Here is a 22,744-nt window from a genome sequence, read left to right on the forward strand (position 1 = left end):
ATCGAGGTCCAAACGGAACCAACCTGAAACCAGACAAATTAAATTAATTATATCCGCTTAAAATCTAAAAATTATGAAAATGTAAAAATTATGAAAATGTAAATATAATTAAAGCAATGAAAACATTTTAAAAACACAGAGAAATAAATTTAAACCTGAAAGAAACAAACAATAAAAAAATATTACAACTGCAAAAAAATTAAAAACATAGGAACTTCCTACAGGGATGCTTATATATATATATATAAATGTATTTATAAATGTATTTTTTAGTGAAAAACTTCATAGTTTTCCAACTCCTCTAGTTTTAGTTTGAAAATTTCCTCATAAATCATATTTTTCCTTCTTTATAATTTCATGTGAAAATGATTTTAATAAGGTTATTAATACTATCAGGTTCATTACGCAAACAGTTCAAATCATTTTCATGAAATTTTAAGGTAACAGAAAAATCATCATTTAGCCCAGAGGTGTCCAAAATGTGGCCCGGGGGCCGTTTGCGGCCCCTGGACTGACTGTGTGCGGCCCTGGCTTCCGTTCAAAATACAAAATGGCTCAGAAGTGAATTAATGTGACTCTTTAGAAAATCTCTTTTTCTGCCAGGACTTTTATTGAAAAACTAAATCTGCTTTAGTTTAATAAACTTGAGGAAATACAGCAAATATTTTTAAAGAAATATCAATTAAATCCTGATTTTATTGATCAGAACTGACTGAACGGTTCTACTTTTCCTTTCTTTTTATATTTTATTCTTTTCTGCAGTTTTTTTTTTTTAAAGTAAATCTACAGGACTCTTTAAGTTTTGGATCTAAAATAATTTACAAATCTGACGACTGACGTCTTTAAAGTTTTGAATGTTCGGTTTCAAAACTTGATGATTTATTTTATTTTACTATTTTGAAGGAAAAATGTTGAAAACAATAAAAATCAGATGAGTTTAAAATTTTCATGAAATGATGCTGGTTTCCTTCCTGCTGTTTGCGTCATCATCATCATCATCATCATCATCATCATCATCATGCGGCCTCTTCCTCTCAGGTGACTCGCTGCTCTTTAAGCCCCGCCCCCATCACACCTTCATGACGCTGATCGACAGGAAACATCCGGGGATTAAATCCTGTCACAGTTTTTAGTTTTTATAGTAAAAAGTGAAAAAATAAAACATTTGATCTGCAGTAAAGCTGACGGCTTCATCCCAGAGGTTCACATGATTATTGCATCATTTCATTGTTTTTATATTTTCTGAACTGATCGGGAGTTTTTCCCGCTCCAGATGTTTGCAGGAAAACGGGCCGAGTTCTCATGAAGCTGAACAAAGACGCGGAGCCCCGGAGGAGACTCGGGGAGGCCGCTGGTGCCCCCTCCTCTTTCTGTTTTTATTCTCGAGCTGGCACCAGAACCGACTCGTAGGCAGGAAAAGAGAATCTGGGGGGAGAGCTAATGATGAAAAAGTCTCCTCCATCGCTGCGCCTTCATTAAATACATGGAAAGAACCAGAGGAGAACATCTGGACCCAATCTGCGCCTCTTTGATGGCATCAAGTGTTTTTTTCCCAGATCGGGGGGGGGCTGGAGGCTGCGGGGTGTCTGTGGGTCCATGGCAGCTCAGAGCCCCCCCTCACACACACACACACACACACACACACACACACACACACACCGGGGCAGATAAACTGTGCAGCTGCAGCTGGAGGCCAGTTTAATATTCAGAGAAGCTGCAGAAAGTCGAAGCTCAACCGGAGAAAGTTTCAGCGAAACCGAACCGGGCGGAGTTCCCAAAAATGACACTGTAAAACATCACAGCTGCTTCTGGTTGCGTCTGCTGGCTTCTTCTCTCTGAGGCAAAGAAATCTTTCTGCTTTACTGGAACTGAAACGTTTGAGTTTGTGAAAGATAAACTTACAGAGTTAACTTTTTATTAGATTTAATTTAGTACAAGAAGAAAAAGATGGCTAGAAGAATTTTAATTCTTTTAATTTAAAATGAGTTTTTTTTCTTTTAAATAAATGTGTTATTGTTCAACTAGATGTTTTGTTGCATAATGTGAAATAATTTGGCTTAAATCACAGAATAAAATGAAAACAACTCACTACTGAATGTTAACGAGTCAACACAAGTTTAGAAAACTGGTTTTGTTGTTAAAACAACTTAATGAAATTAAAATTTTTAATTAAAACAATTTACTAGTTGATTCTTGTTGCATTTTAAAGTTAAACCATCTTTAAGTGTTTTACAGTGTAGAAATACTTCAACATACTTTTACTCAAGTAAAACTAAAAGTATCCGGTAGAAATACTCAAGTAAGAGTAAAAAAGTGTTTGGTAAAAAGTTTACTAAAGTACTTTATTCATTTTTAAGAATCACATCATCAGATGGAACAAAATATAAAAAGGACATTTTTGTATTTTAAGGATCAATATGACGATAATTCAAAAAAGTAACAAAAAATAATAAAATCAGTAAAATAAACATTTTCTCAATGAGTTTAATTTAATGAAAAACTTTAACAAACTGCAGTTTGAGTTTTGGTTAAAACATTTTTCATTCTGTGGGTAAAATCTGGAGCAAAATCATTTATAATAAAATTACCCAAGTAAAAGTAAAACAATACAGTGTAATAAAAATACTCCTAAAAAGTTACTCAAGTAACTGTAACTGAGTAAATGTAACTAGTTACTACCCAGATGAAATATTTCTTCTGAGCTTCAGGATCTGGAGTTTCTGCACCTGAACTTTATTTCTGTTAAACATGGAGAGAAAAAACTGGAAAACACCTGAGAATGAATCCTGGACTCCGACCGGAACCGGATGTCTGAAGGCCTGGATGGGTTTAGAGCCAGAGGTCGGACCGGAACCAGTTCTGAGGATCAGATCGGATCAGATCAAATCGGATCGGATTGGATCGGATCAAATCGGATCGGATCAAATCGGATCGGATCGGATCAAATCGGATCGGATCGGATCGGATCGGATCAAATCGGATCGGATCGGATCAAATCGGATCGGATCGGATCGGATCAAATCGGATCGGATCAAATCGGATCGGATCGGATCAAATCGGATCGGATCAAATTGGATCGGATCGGATCAAATCGGATCGGATCGGATCGGATCAAATCGGATCGGATTGGATCGGATCGGGCGTTACAGTGTGACAGAAACCATCAGGACAGAAGAAGAAGAGTTTCTAAAACTTTAATCCTCCACAGCAGCAGTAGCGATGGGAAGCGCTAACTAAAATGTTAGCGGTGTGCTAATAGTTCATTTAGAGGAATGAACGATCTGCTCCTTTAAAGGAAGCTGATGCTAGTACATTTTAGCAACGTGGCATTTAGCAGCAGATAATCCTTTAACACTCCTTTCAGCTTGCTGGTCCCACTCTGTGCTACAACCTCCTGGTTTTACTTTTATAACCAGAACTTCATCATGTCAAAGTTTATTAAGCTGAAACTTGAGAAAACAGAAAAGAAAATTAACGCTTTAGAAAAGAAGATTCTAGTTGCTAAGTGCGCTAAATGTTTTCAGGGGACGGAGGAATGCTAAGTGACACATTAGCTCCGCTATTAGCATTTCAATGGAGGAGTTCCCACTAAAACAGAAACAGATATTAATTAGGAAAGTTTTTCAGAAACTGTCAGAATGGATCAAAATCTAAAATCTGAGTTTTATGTTTTTCAGAATTTTATCTAAACATCAAGAATAATGAAAAAAAGAGAGAAAACATTGATAACTCAGCAGCTTCCTCAGGTTTCTCTGGTTCTGTTGGTCACTTGTTGCTCTCGGTGTTCCACAGGGAGGAACTCTTGGTCCTCCATTTTCCCTCTATCATTAGAAAATCATATTTATTTTCACATTCCTGAAATGTCAATAAAACTGAATCTTCTTTTTGGTTCTGAAATTCTGAGTCGTTTTATTTTCTCAGCGATTATTGATTAATTGGATCATTTCTCTTTAGTCACATCGAGTTTATATTTGTTAAATGAAGATTTCCTGGTTTATTATCACTGTTATTGATTCTTTGTAATCTTTTGGGAACTGATTTATTAGTTTTGACCGAACTGAACCTGCTTGGTTGGATCTTCTTGTTCCGAAGGTCCGAAGTTTCTGGACCTTAAATGAAAACAAAATGGCTGCAAAAAAAAGTGAGTAAAACTATGATGGCTGTTGGTTTAGTTTTTGTTTCAGTGATTTATGTTTCAGCTGAGTGACAGAAAAATCTGTCAGAAATAACAGATTTAAAAACAGGGCGGGGGGAGGAGAGAGAGAGAGAGAGAGAGAGAGAGAGAGACAGAGAGAGAGAGAGAGACAGAGAGAGAGAGAGAGAGAGAGAGAGAGAGAGACACAGAGAGAGAGAGAGAGAGAGAGAGACAGAGAGAGAGAGACAGAGACAGAGAGAGAGAGAGAGAGAGAGAGAGAGACAGAGAGAGAGAGAGAGAGAGACAGAGACAGAGAGAGAGAGAGTCCTGCCTCCTCGCGCCTCTTGGCTGCAGCTCGGCCAGTTTTGCGCACTCGGAGTTTTGCGCATCTGCTCGTCTTCACCCGCAGCAGCAGCAGCTCTTCCTGCTCAGATGTGACTCGGTCCGACTCGGGGCAGAACTTGTGATTCCTCTCCTCCTCCAGCTTCCCGCCTCTCCTCTCCTCTCCTCTCCTCCGCCTCGCCGCGCCGCCGGATGGATTGGTCGCTCTGGGTTTGATCGGGACTCGGTTCGGGACTCGGTTCGGGCTCTCCGCGGCTCCTCTGGATGTGAACAGCTCCGCGGAGCCCAGTCTGAGTGCGGCTGCTTTCCGGGGATCTGCTCGCTGTGATCCTCCTCAGCGCTGCGCCTTTTCCGCTTCTCCTGCGTTTGCGCCATGACTTCCAGCTATGCGCACGTAATGGACCGGCAGGCCGCCATTTCGAACCGTCTGGAGAGTCCCATCACGGCGAACCTGGACAACCTGCAGGCCAAGAAGAACTTCTCGGTGAGCCACCTGCTGGACCTGGAGGAGGCCGGGGAGATGGTGGGAACCCAGGCCGACGAGGGCGTCGGGGAGGCCGGGCGCAGCATGCTGGAGTCCCCGGGGCTGACCAGCGGCAGCGACACCACCCAGCAGGAGAGTAAGTGTGCGCAGATGGAGTCCGACTGTCAGCAGCAAACTAAACTCATCTGTTTTCATCACGTGCCCGCGGAGCCGCGCGCGCGTCCTGGCCATGCATCATCCTGACGGGCTCCCCGCAGCGCCGCCATTACTCCTCAGCCGCGCTTTGAAGTCGCGCGGCGCGCTGGTGGACCCGGAGAGGGCGGGAGGTTCGGGGCCATAAATCTGCGCCGCTGACCTCAACCAGGCCGCATTTACGCTGCAGGTTTCCTCTGCAGACAAAAATCAACATAATAACTCAGAAAATATGAGTCACATGATGACGGAACGCCGCCTGATTGGCGCAGAGCTGCGGAGTTTTCCCTCAGTTCCCGTTAAAACTCTGATCAGGTGTTTATTTACTTCAGAGGGAGGAACTAGTTAAATGTTCCATCCTTCTGTGCGTAAAAAGCGCATTAAAGCGCCAGAACTTCCTCATGAAAGGCGCAAACCGCCGCGCCGCGCCACGCCGCGCCGCGCCGCTCGGCCTCCTCTGCGCCGCAGAAAGAGTAAATAAAGTGCTTCTCCTCCTCTCCGTTTGCGCCAGTTGACGGAACCGCTTTGGGTTTTAATGGCTGTTTTTGTTATTTCTCTAAAGGGGGAAAAAGCGCAGAGCTGCGGCAGGAAGTGCGCGGGTCACGTCGTTAATTCACGCTTATTTTCAGCCTGTCAAACACTCTCACATGATCCGAGCCAATCATCTGTCATAATTAGCGCGCGTGTCCCACCACAGATCAGCCAATCAGAGCCGCTCTTCATTTCTGAAAGAAAAAAAATCTGAGGATTTTCATCATCAGCAAAATTAGAAAATTATTTATTGTTGCGGGATAAATTATGTTTTTTCATATATTTTTACTTATAAATGCAACAGATGGATGTTTTTAGGCCGTTTAAATAATTTAAACCTGTCATATAACTTCTGGTTCTGGTTCTGGTTCTGGTTCTGGTTCTGGTTCCGGTTCTGGATTGATGACAGGAGAAACTTTCACCGTCAGTTTTAATGACGCCATGCATCTCATGAAGATGAAGATGAGGATGAGGATGGCTTTGATTAAAGCTGCAGGTTTTTAACCAAAGTGCCGCTCAGCAGCTGCGTCATCAGGAAAACGACGCAAACATTTCGGTTTTAATCTGAAATCCGTTCGGTCAGATTTTAATCCCATTTTCAAACATTTGCAGCCAAAATACAAACAACGACGCAAATATTTTAAATATCTTTTAAATTATATTTGTAATTGATTTATTCTCTTTTTCCTTCTCGCGCACATTTTAAGGCCAAACCAAAAGAAAAATGCTCATCAAAAAATATCAAATTAACACATTTTAATTAATTCAAACACATATTATTACTTATTTGTTATTTATTGCTATAATCTTTTTGTAAAAGAGACTAAAAGCTCATAAACCTCCATGTGGCAGATTGGACAGCCGCTCATTCTGCCGCTCATTCTGCCGCTGCAGCGTCACTTTGCCGCACATCAAACCTCCGCTGAGTTTTAGCTGCAAACTGCGGAAATCAGAGGCAGGACATTTATGTTTTTTAGCTTTATTTGCGTTTTGTAGAAAAAAACAACAAGAATAAAAACTGAGAATTATAAGTAAAACTTTTTACCCCAAAATGAGAAAAAATAATAGAAGTAAAAATAAATTTCCTCCTTTTTCTGAACTGAAACAGTTTTAGATTTAATAAATAATGATTTTAAATTGTGTTTGTTACATTAGTTAGAGTTTTTGATGATTTTAAATGTCGATATTTTGTGTAAAACTGTTAAATTGAGCCAAAGGAAAATAAAATCTGTTTTTGGTTTCTGAACCCAGAAAAACAGTCACATTAATTTCCTGTTGAATTATTTTTAAAAATGACAAAAAAAAATCTGCAAAACAGAATCAGAATTATATAAAACTGTTTATTTCCTTTTAATTCAGATCTTAGTTATTTTTAGACATAATTTTACCCAAAATATTCATATTTTTATAGAACCTGAAAATTCTTAACTTTTTCCCATAAAGGAGATTTTTTTATTTAAACTCCAGTTTTGTTGTCAATCAGGTGATTTTGGTTCAGATGAAACCTGCTGCTGGTTTTCCTTCAGAGGAAAATGTTCTGATCCAGAAGTTCTGCAGAACCCGGCTGCCTGAAGGAAATGATGTTTTCATTTCTCTAATCTGTTGGTTTTCAGCACAGGGGCCCCGGGCCCCCGGCCAGGGGTCACCAGATAAACCCCAGAGGTCAAAGTGTGATTAGCTGAAGGAAAACAAATCAGTTCAGTTTCATCTGGAGCCGATTGGACCAGATCAGAACCAGAACAGCAGCCACTAAATCAGGACCGAGAATGTTCCCTTACATCTATAATAATCAATATGCAGCTTTTCATTAAAGGTCAAAGGTCAGCGAGAAATTAATCACCTGACAGACAAAAACCACAGCAAATTTTAAAAAGAAAAAACAAACAAGAAAAATATTTGAGTTTAATTTTGAAACAATGTTTGGAGAAAATGTTTTGGTTCTGATCCGTAAAGCGGTTCGGATCTAAACGGGAGTCTGAAGAGAGGTTCAGGTTCCTGAGGAAAATCCGTCATATGAAACTTTATCCTGCTAAAAGTTAAAACTTTATTCTGATTCAAATGAGAGGAAACCTGAAAACAACAAATCAACTCTGAGCTCGACTCGCCGACGACCTGCTGGGAAACAAACAGGCAGCCGATGACAGAGTGTGTGTGTGTGTGTGTGTGTGTGTGTGTGTGTGTGTGTGTGTGTTCCCTCTGAACTCATCAGTCTCTTTTCTCTAAAACTGCTTTGATATAATCAAAATTTTCACTCATATCCTAATTAGTATAATTTATTTTACACTAAATTTGTGGTAAAAACCCAAAATGATTTAACATCAAAGTCTTTTAAGTTTATTTTTATGAACAAAACCAAACCTGAAATGTTTCTGAATAATCAGCCAAATAAACCAAATAAAATTGTTGGAAAAAATGACAAAATGAAAAAAGAATTTTCCGAATTAAAATATTTTTCAAAATTCCTAATTTAGTTAAATCAGGTTTTTATTTCTAACAAAATACTTTAAATATTTTTTAAATAATTTCTCGCTACATAAAGTTTATAATAATTTAAAAAATTCCCGGCTGCAGCTCTTGGATACAAAAACGTAATAAATTTTACATGTATTTATTTTATGAGTTTATAAACTTTTACAAATAAATATTTTACAGGATATTGTAAGAAGCTGATGGAGAATCAGCGGAAGTTCTGGAGGCTCTTCCTGTTTAGATCTGGTCAGTCCAGCTGCGTTTGGACCCGATGAACAGATTCGGTTCCGGTTCGGTTCGGTGAAGCGGTTCTGGGCCGCAGCTGGACGGGTTCCAGGTTCCGGGTTCCTGCCTGTTTGTAATTAGGACTCTTTACGCCGCGTCTCTGGTGAAAGTCTTGTTCTGTGGTTTTGTTGTGGAGCCGCAGGCTCCGGTTCCTCTGCAGGAACGTTCACAAGGAGATTCGGTTCGGTTCTGGAGGTTGTTTCATTTAACAGCGAATTAAGACGAGTTTTATTTGTCTTATAGAAATAATGAGTCCGCTATAACAGCAGAGCAGGATCCTCTGGATCAGATTAAATCTGGTTCTGTTGCTTTAAATAAACATTTATGGGTTCTTTTTTACCATCTAAAGAGCCGGTTCTCTTCTCGGTTCCGCTGAATAAAACCCGGTTTAATGTTTCACAACCTTTAGATAAAAGACAACTTAGAATATTTGATAATCATCTGCAGGAAATGTAACATTTAGGTTTTAAAATAAAAGAAAAATATAAACTTTGACAAAAACAGGAGATTTTTTTTATTGTTCATAAACCAACAAACACGTCACGTTCAGTGAAACAAAGCAGGAATTACTGCCATATTTTAAACATTATCAATGAATACAGTTTATTTGTACAACACAATTTGTCATAAAAACTCAAACATTGTGACGTCATCAGCAGGATCATCGCTGAACGTTCAGTTCCGTTTATTTTGGTTCTTTGTGATTTTGCTGAAGGAGAAAAGATGAAACAGATTTAAAATGATTTTAAATTCTTTTCGTTTTTGCTTCAAGTTGATCCGAAACATTTTGGGTGAGACGTTTGGAGAAATCTGAACTTCTGCAACAATAAAACTGAATCATTCTTCAGATACAGCAGGACAGGTTGCGGCTCAACCTGATCGGAGACGCTTGATGATCTCCATGGTAACCGTCTCTTCCTCCTCCTCCTCTTCCTCCTGCAGACGAGCAGATGAACACGGAGGAGAAGAAGAAGCGGAAGCAGCGCCGGAACCGGACCACCTTCAACAGCAGCCAGCTGCAGGCGCTGGAGCGGGTCTTCGAGCGGACGCACTACCCGGACGCCTTCGTCAGGGAGGACCTGGCCCGGCGGGTCAACCTCACCGAGGCCCGCGTCCAGGTGAGGCTTTTATTCTGAAATCACCGGTCTGGTTCGCTTTAACCCCCCCAAACCGCCCAGATAAATATATTTAGCTAATAACGCGGCTCAGTGGCTGAAAGTGATTAACATGTTTAGATTTGTCATCAGGGAAACGATAAGAGGTTTGTGGTTCATTAGAGACGCCGCCTGCCGCCACACCAGGTTCCTATCTTCTGCATGGATCTGGCGGTGTGTGTGTGTGTGTGTGTGGGTGTGTGTGTGTGTGTGTGAGGACTGGATGTAATGATGTGTAATTTCCCCCGCGGCTCTGGCCAGATCTCATCCTGACTCCATTAATGTTTAACTGCAGCTTCTGCAATTAATTAATCACAATTAATCCAAAACTTTACCAACTATTTCAATTAAAACAGCCAATTTCCTCCAAAATTATGAGAAAAACAGGCATATGAGCTCAACAACAAAGATATTTATTCATTCTGAATCTGTTCTTCAGCCATCAGGTTTCCTGACGTTAGCGTTAGCTGCTACATGTTAGCATTGATGCTATTTTAATTTAGCATAGTTTCACTGATAGGCTAACTCCTCTCAGCACAACGTGAATACAACAGATATTTGTTTTGTCCAATCAGATCGTTTAGAAGCAGAAAAGAAACTTTATCATCGCCGCTGTTAGCGGATGTAGCTGTGCGTCCGATTTACGGGCGTACCGGAAACGGTTCCAGTCGGAACCTTTGTTTGTATAAAAAGATATTAATTGCGTTAAGATTTTCAAACCTCTGTAATTAATTAACTGAGGATTTTTCCATCAGACATTAATTTAATTTGGCACTACTTTGTCAGCCAAATAACACCTGGATTTCTACACTGTTGATGGTGGCTTTGCGGCGTATTCTTCCACCGATCAGTTGGACTGGAAATCTGGAATAATGCAGTTACTGAGGCACTATTTTCTTAGGCGACTGTTGGAAAGATACATAACAAAATGTAGTTTCCTTTGTCTAAAAACAGATCAGTCTGAGTAAAAGTTATTAAAGATTTTAACACGGCTTTGTTTTTGTATTTGTCTCTTATTCTGGCTCCATTTTTGGTATCACTTTAAATGTTTCCTTTCGTTGCTCCGCGTTTTGTTTTGAGTTCAGTTGAACTTGTTGGAAATCAGAAAACTTCTCCTATTTCTGCTCCTGCTGGAGTTTGTTTGTCTGTGTGGAGATGAAGCTGGCGGCGCAGGCGGCGGCGGCGAGGCGTCCTTCGGCTCAGGAAGCAGAGAAAATTAAATAAATATGTGACGTAAAAGTCAAGCAGTGAAACGTTTCTCCATGTTTTCTACAGAAATCCTCACACAAGCAGCTGCAGGACGTCCAACTCATAGAAAACTAGTCCTGCTCAGTGGAAGGATACGCAGAGAAACACTGATGTTTTCTGGATAACAAAATAGACCCTACACATTAATACAGATTTTTCTTAAAAATCTAAAACCAAATGAATCTCAAATAAATCTTATTTTTATCATTCTTACTCTGTTTCTGTTTAGGATCTATTTTCTCAGTCGTTTTGACGAACGTATTCTTCCACTGATCAGAAGATTTCATTTCAGACTCTGGGAATTATTCCTGTAAATATTTAAAATCTGTAGTTTTCCAGGTTTTTTCTGAGGTTTTCCTTTGAGCTGATGGTTTAATCCAGAACCGAGCGCGTTCTCCGGTTCCAGAAGACAGAGCAGGAATAAAGAAATAAGTCTTGTTAAAGTAGTGCGACCTGTAAATATGAGTAAATCTCTAGAAGGAGCAGCTGCTGAGGAACCTGATTGGTGGAAGGATACGTTGGTGGAAAAAAGATTTCATTGAATTTTATTTATCAATTAAATCCTGAATTTTTCCAAAATGTTTCAGTCGCCTGAGATGTTGAGGATTTTTACTCTTTTTCACTTTCACAACCGGTTGATATTTTAATCGTTTTAAACTGAATGATGTCATCGTTATGGGCTTATTTCCATGCTGACTCTCATCGTATCCTTCCACTGCTCAGACCAGATCTTCTCCTCTGTCTCAATTCGATTTTAAATGTTTTTTTCAGAGCCTTTATTTCAGAGAAACAACAGGAAAGGTGAAACTAAATCTGTGTGAAAATCTGACAGTTTTATCTGGAATTTATCTAAAAACAGAAACGGCGACCCGCACCTGATTGGTGGAGGGATACGTTGGTGGAATGAAGCTGAAAATCGCCCATTATCGAGCCGCACTGCCCTGACGGTGAACATCGTAATCGCTGAATCGGTTTGAATCGATGTGACTGGAAAATATTTGATTTGAAACTGAGAGCGATCAGGAACCCAACAGAACCGATTCCTCACATTTCTGATCACCTGCTGATCACATATTTATCACTTTTTGCTTAAATATTAGTGACAAAGTAAACAAGAGCAGAATATTTTTCTCCTTTTTTGCAGGCGTTTAGTGACGTTTACTGTAGAAATCTGGTTGCTCTCTCTGGTTTTAGTGTCAGATGTTTTCATATCAACACGTTTCCTCCTCTGAAAAATAAAACAAGCCCCTTAACGTTCCTGTTGGTTTCCAGAACCTTCCAGGCTTATTTTGTGAATTATTTTGACTTTTAAGCTCCAAATGTCAGGAGGGTTTTGTGACTCATTCGGCTGCAGCTGCAGCAATCGTGCGAAGAGCAAAACAGATTTTATAGGCGACGAACACATGTTGGGAAACAGCTCTGCAGAAAACGTTCCTGCAACTGTTGTTCTAAACGCATTAAGGTTGCGTCCAATAAAGCAGGAAAACAACCAGCCAGGCCTCCTGTTGGTCTGAAGCTGCAGATAAACTCTACCTCCTCTTGCACAGCTCACTGAAAGTTTTTCTTCTGCGGGGAAACGGAGGAAATGGTGATGTTGGCGCGAGCGGAGCTGCACATCTGTGATTAATGTGCAGAAATCCTTTGATAAAAGAGACTCATTCCAGAGGCTGTGCGTCAGCGAGGCCCTGTGAGCGCCGGCAGCTTCTAATAATGGATTTGATTTCACAGCAAGAAACAACATCCCGGCGCCCCCACTCCGCGCTTTGAGTCATCGCCGTACGCCGAGGACGGAGGCAGCCGGGCTGATGAAGAAACCTCCTCACATGTCATGATTTAAACTTCTACATGGCTCTGGTCTCTGCGGCTGAATCTAACTGCAGATAATGAGCGAAAACCCGGGAACCAGATATGAAAAGGCTGTTGTGTTCGGGCCAGGATCCGACCGGGCGCTGGGACTCCGTCTGGGCCGCTTGGCCTGCTGCTCCGTTCTTCTTTCTGCGCGTTTCTGAGCCGTTTTCTCCCATTGGAGCCAGAAAACGACTGGCTCAGCCTGAAACTACTGCAGAAAGTAAAAGATAGCCAGCGCTGTAACCCGGTGGGAAGACCTCAGGATGTTAGCTGCAGCATTTCATGCTAGTCCAGAGAATCCGGGAGAATTTCATGGATGAGTCGAGCTAGCAGCTCCTGAGAGCCTCCATCCATCATCTACACCCGCAGGGTGGAAACTCTTCCATTAATCTGCTAAGAGAGAGATAATGTTTCATTTAGTTCTTAGCAGTTTGCTAACTCTGAAAGTGTTTAGCACACTTAGCTTCCCCTAAATTAATTTGTCCAGATAAATCCTGATTTAGTTGGATGCTCTGTGAACCTTCAGCTGAATAAAGTTCAACATCTGAGTTGAAGTTTTGGTTATTAACTTTTAAGAATCCTTCATGTGGTTGAATGTTTATATATTTATGCTCTTATTTTGAAGTGAGTAATGAAAAGTTCTGTTTCCTCTAAATTCTGTGTTGCTGTAGCGCGTTAGCGTTAGCGGAGCTTTATGATTGGTGCTTTAGGGTGAGTGATGCTAACGTTTTAGCTACTTTTTAAGGGGTGACGGTGGTGCACATTTCCTGCCCTCCCAGATTTTATAGGATTCAAAGATAAAATGAAACTAAAGTTTATGTCAAAATGTCCAACTTGACTCCTGAAACATCCCTGAAGTTGATCTTCTGATTGTCAAGATAAGCTGCTGAAAGAGGAAAGTTCTTAGTTTGGGATTTACAGAAAGTAACCGAGTTTCTAGAACTTTTTCTTCTTCACTGAAAGTTTTCGGAACAATGATGAGAAAACAGCATTTTTTGAAAGTGTCAAGTCACGAAAAGTTTGAGTTATTTTTCAATTTATTTGCCTACAAGATGGAAAGCAGAACATAGAAATATTGTGAGGATGTTTTTAAGCACTGATCCCAGTTTTATGTCGTGGCTGCTGAGTTTTTGGGGCGGTCCAACCAGCCGTTTTGCTCATGGTCGGCTTGTGAGGCGCGGTTGTTCTCACTCCTCGTGTCTTTGTGTCGTTGCAGGTCTGGTTCCAGAACAGGAGAGCCAAGTTTCGCAGGAATGAGCGAGCCATGCTGGCCAGCAAAAACGCCTCTCTGCTCAAGTCTTACTCAGGAGAAGTCACGGCGGTGGAGCAGCCCATCGTGCCACGCCCCGCGCCGCGCCCCAACGACTACCTGTCCTGGGGCAGCGCTGCCCCCTACAGGTCAGTCTGCTTCTTCAACACGAGCCAACCCAAAGCTGGGATACTTCCCTGGTGCTGACCTTCAGTACGCTGCAGTTAAAAACTAAATCAGAGGCTTTATCTTTGCAGCTAGTTGTCGTAAACCCTAACATGGTTTGTTTATTGGACTTTAAGCATCCAAACAGTTGGAGAGATTTAATAAAATGCAAACTGACAGGGATGCTAATTGAACGATTTTTACACTCATGTTGGATTTTGAGGTCTATACTGTTGAGAAACCTCTTTTATATCCGACTTACCTCATCAGACAGAACCGGACGATCTCAACAGGGATCCAGATATATTCTGTTAGCCGGCAGCTTGTCTCAAGCTAACTCTGGAGTTTAACTGGGACACAGAAAGCTCCCAGTCTGACCAGTGATCAACCAAAGGTAATGCCAGTACAACCAGGATTCAGCAATGAGAAAATGACTACGCCTTTATTAGTTCTGAAGGTTTGAACTTCAGAATTCAACATGGCTGCGGCATGAATCCAAAAGTCATCAGCTGCAGCAACAAGCTGCTCACTTCATGGTTTTTATCACTAAATCATGTGTTGATGCTGAGTTTGAAAGCATAAATGCTCATGAATGCGGTTGTGTGTACATTTTTATTATTTATTTTTTTAACCCCTCCAGGGGGTCTTTTGTGGCTCTAGTGTCCCTTATATGACAGCAGGCTGACAGGAAATGGGGAAGGAGAGGGGGGAAGACATGCGGCAAATATCGCCGGGTCCAGGAGTCGAACCCGCAACGGCCGCGTTGAGGACTCAAGGCCTCCAAATACGGGTCGCGCTAACCGCTACGCCACCACGGCACACCCCGTGTGTAAATTAATGTCCGTCCCACATCAGCAGCTTCAGCAGCCGCTGTTTTGGTAGAAACTGCTGACGCTGCACATTTTCTGAACAGACAAAACTTTCCTGTCCTCATTTTCTGTAAATTAGGAACATAGCATCATTTTTCTTCATGCTTTATTCAGAATATAAAGAGTTGTGAAAAAATAGTGATTGCAAACGCTGTGGTTTTATTTGAACACCACTGTTTGCTGCTGTTAGCATGCTAAGGCAGCTAAAGACAGTTAGCCTGGTTACTGTGCATAAAAACCAGAAAAAATATTTTTAACCCTCAAAGGAAATCTGTTTAAATCTGATTGGATTTGATGGATCAATAAATATATGAGCTAAGTGTTAGCATTAGAATATCATCCATGCTTTGGCTACTAGCATATTATTGCTAATTAGCTTAACGGCTAAATTGATCTCTATTTTCTTTATAATAAATTTTGTTTCCAGCAACTGAGAAATATTTGATGAAGCAAAATGAAAACTTCAGTTAGTTTTAATAATTTTTAAAAATATTTTCCAGGTATATGGGGATAAAAACTTTTTTTGTTCTGGAGGTCTGTGGAGAAACGTTAAAGATTTCATGATCCAGTTTTGAGTTCACAGTGTGTTTGTTATCAAAAAATGTAAGAAGTGCTTTTACTTTGAACAGCACCACATGTTGCTATTAGCTCAATAAAATGGCTGCAGACAGTTAGCCTGTTAGCTTGTTAGCCTGGACACAGAGCTTAAAGTGAGGAAAAATCTACTATTTTCAATCTTCAAGTAAAATCTGATTAAATCCAGTTTGATGTGATCTCCAAGTTAAATCTTTTAGAGTAAATACATTAGCTAACAATTAGCATTACAGCCTCATCAATGCTTTGGCTAGTACCATGTTATTGTTACTAGCTTAGCAGCTAAGTTAATCTGGCTAACTAAATGCAACATTTCCAGGAACAGAGAAAGATTTGATAAAACAAAATAAAAACTTTAGTTTGTTCCAGTAATTTTATAAACGTTGCCTCAGCATTTAGTGACAATAAAACATTTTCTTTGCTCAGGTCTGAGAGTGAAAGTAAAGTTAGAAACCAGTTTTGGTCTGATGAGTCTTAAACGTCACTTTGTGTGTAAAGGAATTGGAAAACGTTTGTGTGTTTTCTTATCAAGCGTCGCTGCAGGAGTCAGAGAAATATGAGGCATGAAGAAGTTCAGTAAATGTTCTGTAGAACATCTTGGTGCTGGTTCTGTAGAACATCTCTGGGCTGAAGAGGCTGAGCTGATGCTTCAGAAGCGGCGCGGCGGCGGCGCGGCGTCTGGCTCTGTTATGGTTTCATTTCCTCCCGCTCCGCCGCCTGAACTTCCTCCTTATTCCTCCTCAGCGTCTTCATCTCCTCTGATCCGCCTCAACGCAGCTGCAGCTCACAGAAACTATTTCTATAAAACCTTTTTCTACCGTTACATCGTGACTCTTTAATGTGCAGGAAGAGACTCAGCGCTACTGAAGAACCAAACGCTTTAACTTCATCTGAAACAGACGGTAAACTTTAATCATTGGTTCATTTTTTAACAAAGTTAATAAAGATTAACAGAAAAAAGAGTCACCTGCATGTCGTCTAACAGTTTCTAGCTGAAATTCAGTCCAGATGTTACAACATTACGGCCAGATTAGGAGAATATTTCTGTAAATAACGAGAAGAAATGTAGAATATTATGATAAATATTCAGTGAATGTTCACCGACTGAGAGGCTTCAACATCATTCTGCTGTTAAATGTTTCCTCTCCAAGCCCTGCAGATAGAGCCGGTTCTGATCTGCTTCTGATCCGATTCTGGTTCTGATCTGGTTCTGGTCTGGTTCTGGTCCGGTTGTGAAAGTGAAGAAGAGTAAAAATCCTCAACATCTCAGGCGACTGAAACATTTTGGAAAAATTCAGGATTTAATTGATAAATAAAATTCAATGAAATCTTTTTTCCACCAACGTATCCTTCCACCAATCAGGTTCCTCAGCAGCTGCTCCTTCTAGAGATTTACTCATATTTACAGGTCGCACTACTTTAACAAGACTTATTTCTTTATTCCTGCTCTGTCTTCTGGAACCGGAGAACACGCTCGGTTCTGGATTAAACCATCAGCTCAAAGGAAAACCTCAGAAAAAACCTGGAAAACTACAGATTTTAAATATTTACAGGAATAATTCCCAGAGTCTGAAATGAAATCTTCTGATCAGTGGAAGAATACGTTCGTCAAAACGACTGAGAAAATAGATCCTAAACAGAAACAGAGTAAGAATGATAAAAATAAGATTTATTTGAGATTCATTTGGTTTTAGATTTTTAAGAAAAATCTGTATTAATGTGTAGGGTCTATTTTGTTATCCAGAAAACATCAGTGTTTCTCTGCGTATCCTTCCACTGAGCAGGACTAGTTTTCTATGAGTTGGACGTCCTGCAGCTGCTTGTGTGAGGATTTCTGTAGAAAACATGGAGAAACGTTTCACTGCTTGACTTTTACGTCACATATTTATTTAATTTTCTCTGCTTCCTGAGCCGAAGGACGCCTCGCCGCCGCCGCCGCCTGCGCCGCCAGCTTCATCTCCACACAGACAAACGGCTCGTCTTCACTCTGCTGGATCGTCAGATCCAGTTTCTCTCTGTTGTTTGTGGATCATAAATCAGGACCAGAACCGGGACCGGTTCCTTCCCGCTCCAGAATAATTGCGTTCAATGTAAACATCTCTCTCTCTCTGCGCGTGTCGGGGCGATCAGGCCTGACGAGGTGATAATGTGAAAACAAAGCGTATTAAATCCAGCGGTGACCCCGTGACCCCGCTCTGCCGCCTCACAGCTCTTTTGCTGCTCTGGTTTCGCTGCTTGTGATTTACAGTAACCTGTTATGAAGCAGCCTGACATGTTGAGGCTCCGGCTGTGAGCGGTTTCATCGAACGGTTTCATCGAACGGTTTCATCGAACGGTTTCATCGAGCGGTTTCATCGAACGGTTTCATCGAACGGTTTCATCGAACGGTTTCATCGAACGGTTTCATCGAACGGTTTCATCGAACGGTTTCATCGAGCGGTTTCATCGAACGGTTTCATCGAACGGTTTCATCGAACGGTTTAATCGAACGGTTTCATCGAGCGGTTTCATCGAGCGGTTTCATCGAACGGTTTCATCGAACGGTTTCATCGAACGGTTTCATCGAACGGTTTCATCGAACGGTTTCATCGAGCGGTTTCATCGAACGGTTTCATCGAACGGTTTAATCGAACGGTTTCATCGAGCGGTTTCATCGAACGGTTTCATCGAACGGTTTCATCGAGCGGTTTAATCGAGCGGTTTCATCGAGCGGTTTCATCGAGCGGTTTCATCGAGCGGTTTCATCGAACGGTTTCATCGAACGGTTTCATCGAACGGTTTCATCGAACGGTTTCATCGAGCGGTTTCATCGAGCGGTTTCATCGAGCGGTTTCATCGAACGGTTTCATCGAGCGGTTTCATCGAACGGTTTAATCGAGCGGTTTCATCGAACGGTTTCATCGAGCGGTTTCATCGAACGGTTTCATCGAACGGTTTAATCGAGCGGTTTCATCGAGCGGTTTCATCGAACGGTTTCATCGAGCGGTTTCATCGAGCGGTTTCATCGAACGGTTTCATCGAGCGGTTTCATCGAACGGTTTCATCGAGCGGTTTCATCGAACGGTTTCATCGAACGGTTTAATCGAGCGGTTTCATCGAGCGGTTTCATCGAACGGTTTCATCGAGCGGTTTCATCGAACGGTTTAATCGAGCGGTTTCATCGAACGGTTTCATCGAGCGGTTTCATCGAACGGTTTCATCGAACGGTTTCATCGAACGGTTTCATCGAACGGTTTCATCGAACGGTTTCATCGAGCGGTTTCATCGAGCGGTTTCATCGAACGGTTTCATCGAGCGGTTTCATCGAGCGGTTTCATCGAACGGTTTCATCGAGCGGTTTCATCGAGCGGTTTAATCGAGCGGTTTCATCGAACGGTTTCATCGAACGGTTTCATCGAGCGGTTTCATCGAGCGGTTTCATCGAGCGGTTTAATCGAACGGTTTCATCGAGCGGTTTCATCGAGCGGTTTCATCGAACGGTTTCATCGAACGGTTTCATCGAGCGGTTTCATCGAGCGGTTTAATCGAGCGGTTTCATCGAGCGGTTTAATCGAGCGGTTTCATCGAGCGGTTTCATCGAACGGTTTCATCGAACGGTTTCATCGAACGGTTTCATCGAGCGGTTTCATCGAGCGGTTTAATCGAACGGTTTCATCGAACGGTTTCATCGAGCGGTTTCATCGAACGGTTTCATCGAACGGTTTCATCGAACGGTTTCATCGAGCGGTTTCATCGAGCGGTTTCATCGAACGGTTTCATCGAACGGTTTAATCGAGCGGTTTCATCGAGCGGTTTCATCGAACTCAGGATTCTCCTGCGGCGGACCGGAGCGACGCCGTCAGGGAACCAGCCTGCTGCTGTACGAAGTGAACCTGCAGGAGAGACGTGTCTGGAAGCCATTTTTTGAATGTTCTAACAATGCAGTGGGAGTTGCCTTAGTAACCACGGTTGCCATGGCAACTCCCACCCTGTCCCATGGAGCAGCAGTTAGCTGGAGACCAGATCACCTTAAATGCAGTTTTTCTACTTTTTTGCTTTTTTCTCTGTCTAAAAGTGAAAGTAACTATATTAAATTTTTTCTGTTAATTTTATCTTTTTGTTGCATCTTTTAATCTCAAAGATAAAAAAAACAAAATAAATAAATAACATTGTAGAAACACAAGCCTAGATCCAACCTGAACAAACCTGACCATGATTTTCTTTTTTTTTTTTCTTCACTAAAATAGATTTTAAAGAAAAACAAAAAATAAAAATATCTCAGGGAATTTATAAATGGATCAAATTTTTTGCTAACGTCACCAACCAGTTTTAAACCAGTCAGTAACTTCAGTCCTTCTGAAGAGCTAAGATAGAAAATCAGTTTTACATTTTGAAATCAGATCTTTGACTAACCGGAAAATTCAGGAAATGCAGGGCGGGAATCGCCATAGTAACCACGGTTGCTATGGCGATTGTCCCAAGGTTAGAATAATCCACACTTCAAACCGTCACTAGGAGAGTTTAGAGTTTATTTGATATGAATCCTTTCTGTCTCCATTAGATAATTATTGATTTAATCTGTTATTCATGAAAATTGTTTTTATAATTTCGAGAAGTGAAATGATTGTTAAACTGAGAACCAATCAGAGCTGAGGTCTGACGGCGGTGAAGGAGAATCAAGATGGAGAACAATGTCAGGGTGAAGACGATGATGAAGATAAAAACTGAGGAAAAAACTTTCTAAATGTCAAACAATTGACAAAAATAGTCAGAATCTGAAGTTAGTGAATTTTATCTATGATTGTTCAGTGATGGGCAGCGATGGCTAAAAGGCTAGCTGCGCTAACCATGAAGTGCCAATCATAAACATTAGTACTGCTAATGCTAGTGCGCTAAAACACAGTATTTAGCAGAAGCTAATGCTAAAGAACTAAGTTCAATTCAAATTAAATCTGACCTTGAAAGACTCCAAAACTGATCAATGAATTTAATTTCAACGTTATAATTTACATTTTCTATAAATGTTGTATTCGTTGTATTTTGTGTCTTTTTTGTTTGTTTGTTTTGTTCCTGTATGTTTCTTGTTTTGATTAAAGTTATTGGGGAAAAAAACATGAGGAGAGGAAACGGGAAACAGTCTTCACCCCCTTCAAAATAAGAGCATGAAACATCTAAGTACTTGAAGGATTCTTAAAAGTTAAGAACCAAAACACAGATGTTGAACTTTATTCAATTTAAAGTTGTCAAAACAGCCAAGTAAATTAGCATTTAGTTTTTCCAGGAAAATGAATTTAGGGGAAGCTAAGTGTGATGAACATTTTCACAGTTAGCATTGAAGCTAAATTCCAGGATTATTGCATCATCCCAACAAAAGCTCCTAATGGTGCTGCTTTGAAACTGATCCTGTTTGTGGTTTTTGCATTGATCTTTTATTCTAAGAAACTTGAAGGAGTTTTTGATGAAGAAAGCGTCTCGGATCATGAGCTAACTGGTTAGACTGGGCGTTGAGCCGCTGTTCTGGTTTCAGTCTGTGAATGTTGGATTTGGGCCGCGTGTCGGCGACAGTAACGTTTGGTTGCGTCTCTCCGCAGCGCCATGGCGACCTACCCGCCCACCTGCTCCAACACCAACACGTCCCAGGGCATGAACATGGCCAACAGCATCGCCAACCTGCGGCTCAAAGCCAAGGAGTACAGCTTGAACCAGGTTCCCACGGTCAACTGAGCCGCCGCCGCCGCCGGACAGGACAGGAAACGGCGACGCCCCGGGGCCAGGGCGGGGCTTCTAACCTGAGGTGACTTTACTTCCTCCTGAGGTTCTCTGAACTCTGAAGGACTTCCTGAGCGGATTTAGCGTCGAGCGTCTGGCTTCGACTGAGACTCGGACCCGGACCGTTTGGAATCCCCCGTTTTCCTTTTTCTTCTTTTTTAAACGTTGCGGATAAAAACCAAAAGTGGGACCAGCCAAGCAAACACTTTGTCATTTACTCTATATTTTTTTAAAAACATGTTTTTTCTCCATGTTATACCACTGAAAAGCCGCTTCAGTGCATTCTGACCTACATGTCATATAGTCCAGTATAAAGTTAATGTATTTCTGAAGCCAAACCAGTAGATAATTTCCTATGATATACTTTATTTGTAACAGAACCTTGTATATGAATAAAAACAGCATTTCAAGCAACCCAAGCAGGTTCCAGCTGGAGGATTTGTCACGTTTGTGCAGCAGAAATCAGATTTTTGTTGTTGTTTTTTTACAGTGCAGTCTAACCTAAATCACACTTCAGACACTGTGTGAAATAAAGTCTGTTTATAGCCGGGGCCATTTGGAAAGCAAACCTGATCGCGGCGCTCATGCTCGGCCCATAAAGGAGAGATTTATCACCAGAGAACAGAAAAACTCGAGCTGCTCATGCTTTCTGTCCGGAGTGTTTTCTTTCCCAGATTAGAAGAGCCTGAAGTTTCCATCTTTAAAAACCGAATATTTACGAGGAGGGAAGTCCTCTCCTTAATGCAGAGGGGCCCCGGGGCCTCGTTTGCTCCACGGCTCGCCGTTTCTTCTTCGCGACCCCTGGTGACCCTCGGCACGGACCAACACATGTCCTCCGAGTCGGGCTGAATATCAGAACAAGTGCCTTGAAAAAACAGATTTATAATTCAGAAACTTTCAGCGCCTGAAACACTGAAACCTGATTCAGTTTGAGATTTATTCCAGATTTTAAAACTTTTAGAGCCTTTTGGATCAAACTCAGGCTGGGAAACTTTGAAAAGTAAAACGTCTCTGCGGTGAGCTCTGTTCAGAAACTTCAGTTAAAACTTAAAGCTAAATTATTATTAGTCACATGAGAAACACATTCAGAGAAAACTCAAAGTAGACAGATTTTTTAGAAATAAAAATTAAATGTCTGAAACTAATTTGTATTTGAGTTTTAGATTCATTCTTAAATAAAACATTTTAACTTCCTGAATGTTTATTTCCTTATTTTCAGCCTTTCTGAAGAAATTAAAACATTTCTTTTCTACGCTGACTTGATCAAGTTACGCAACTTTAAATTTTCAACATAAATCTCATTAAAAACATTTTAAGCTGTTTTTGTTTTTTCTGCTATAGTTTAGTAATTTTATGCTGAAAGTTTAAATCTGGATTTCCTCGACATTTTGAACTGAATTATCAGAAAAACATTTGGATTTAAAAGAAAAA

General features: G+C 41.0%; 1 protein-coding gene across 1 annotated transcript; it reads left to right on the forward strand.

Moving 5' to 3' along the window:
- The first annotated feature begins 4,475 nt into the window (after positions 1–4,475).
- On the forward strand, positions 4,476–21,735 carry prrx1b (paired related homeobox 1b). Its single transcript, XM_032572197.1, has 4 exons — positions 4,476–5,097; positions 9,381–9,556; positions 13,905–14,086; positions 21,136–21,735. Exons 1-4 carry the CDS (start codon positions 4,851–4,853, stop codon positions 21,266–21,268), a joined length of 738 nt encoding a protein of 245 aa, XP_032428088.1. The 5' UTR covers positions 4,476–4,850; the 3' UTR covers positions 21,269–21,735.
- Positions 21,736–22,744: the final 1,009 nt, after the last annotated feature.

This window comes from Xiphophorus hellerii, chromosome 9 (assembly GCF_003331165.1).
Source record: "Xiphophorus hellerii strain 12219 chromosome 9, Xiphophorus_hellerii-4.1, whole genome shotgun sequence".
Taxonomy (NCBI): Eukaryota; Metazoa; Chordata; class Actinopteri; order Cyprinodontiformes; family Poeciliidae; genus Xiphophorus; species Xiphophorus hellerii.

Bases quoted from the DNA above. Each gene is read 5' to 3' on its own strand.
- prrx1b (XM_032572197.1), top strand. From the start codon at position 4,851: ATGACTTCCAGCTATGCGCACGTAATGGACCGGCAGGCCGCCATTTCG. The intron at 5,098-9,380 runs GTAAGTGTGCGC...TTCCTCCTGCAG, and splicing joins CGACACCACCCAGCAGGAGA to ACGAGCAGATGAACACGGAG. The intron at 9,557-13,904 runs GTGAGGCTTTTA...GTGTCGTTGCAG, and splicing joins TCACCGAGGCCCGCGTCCAG to GTCTGGTTCCAGAACAGGAG.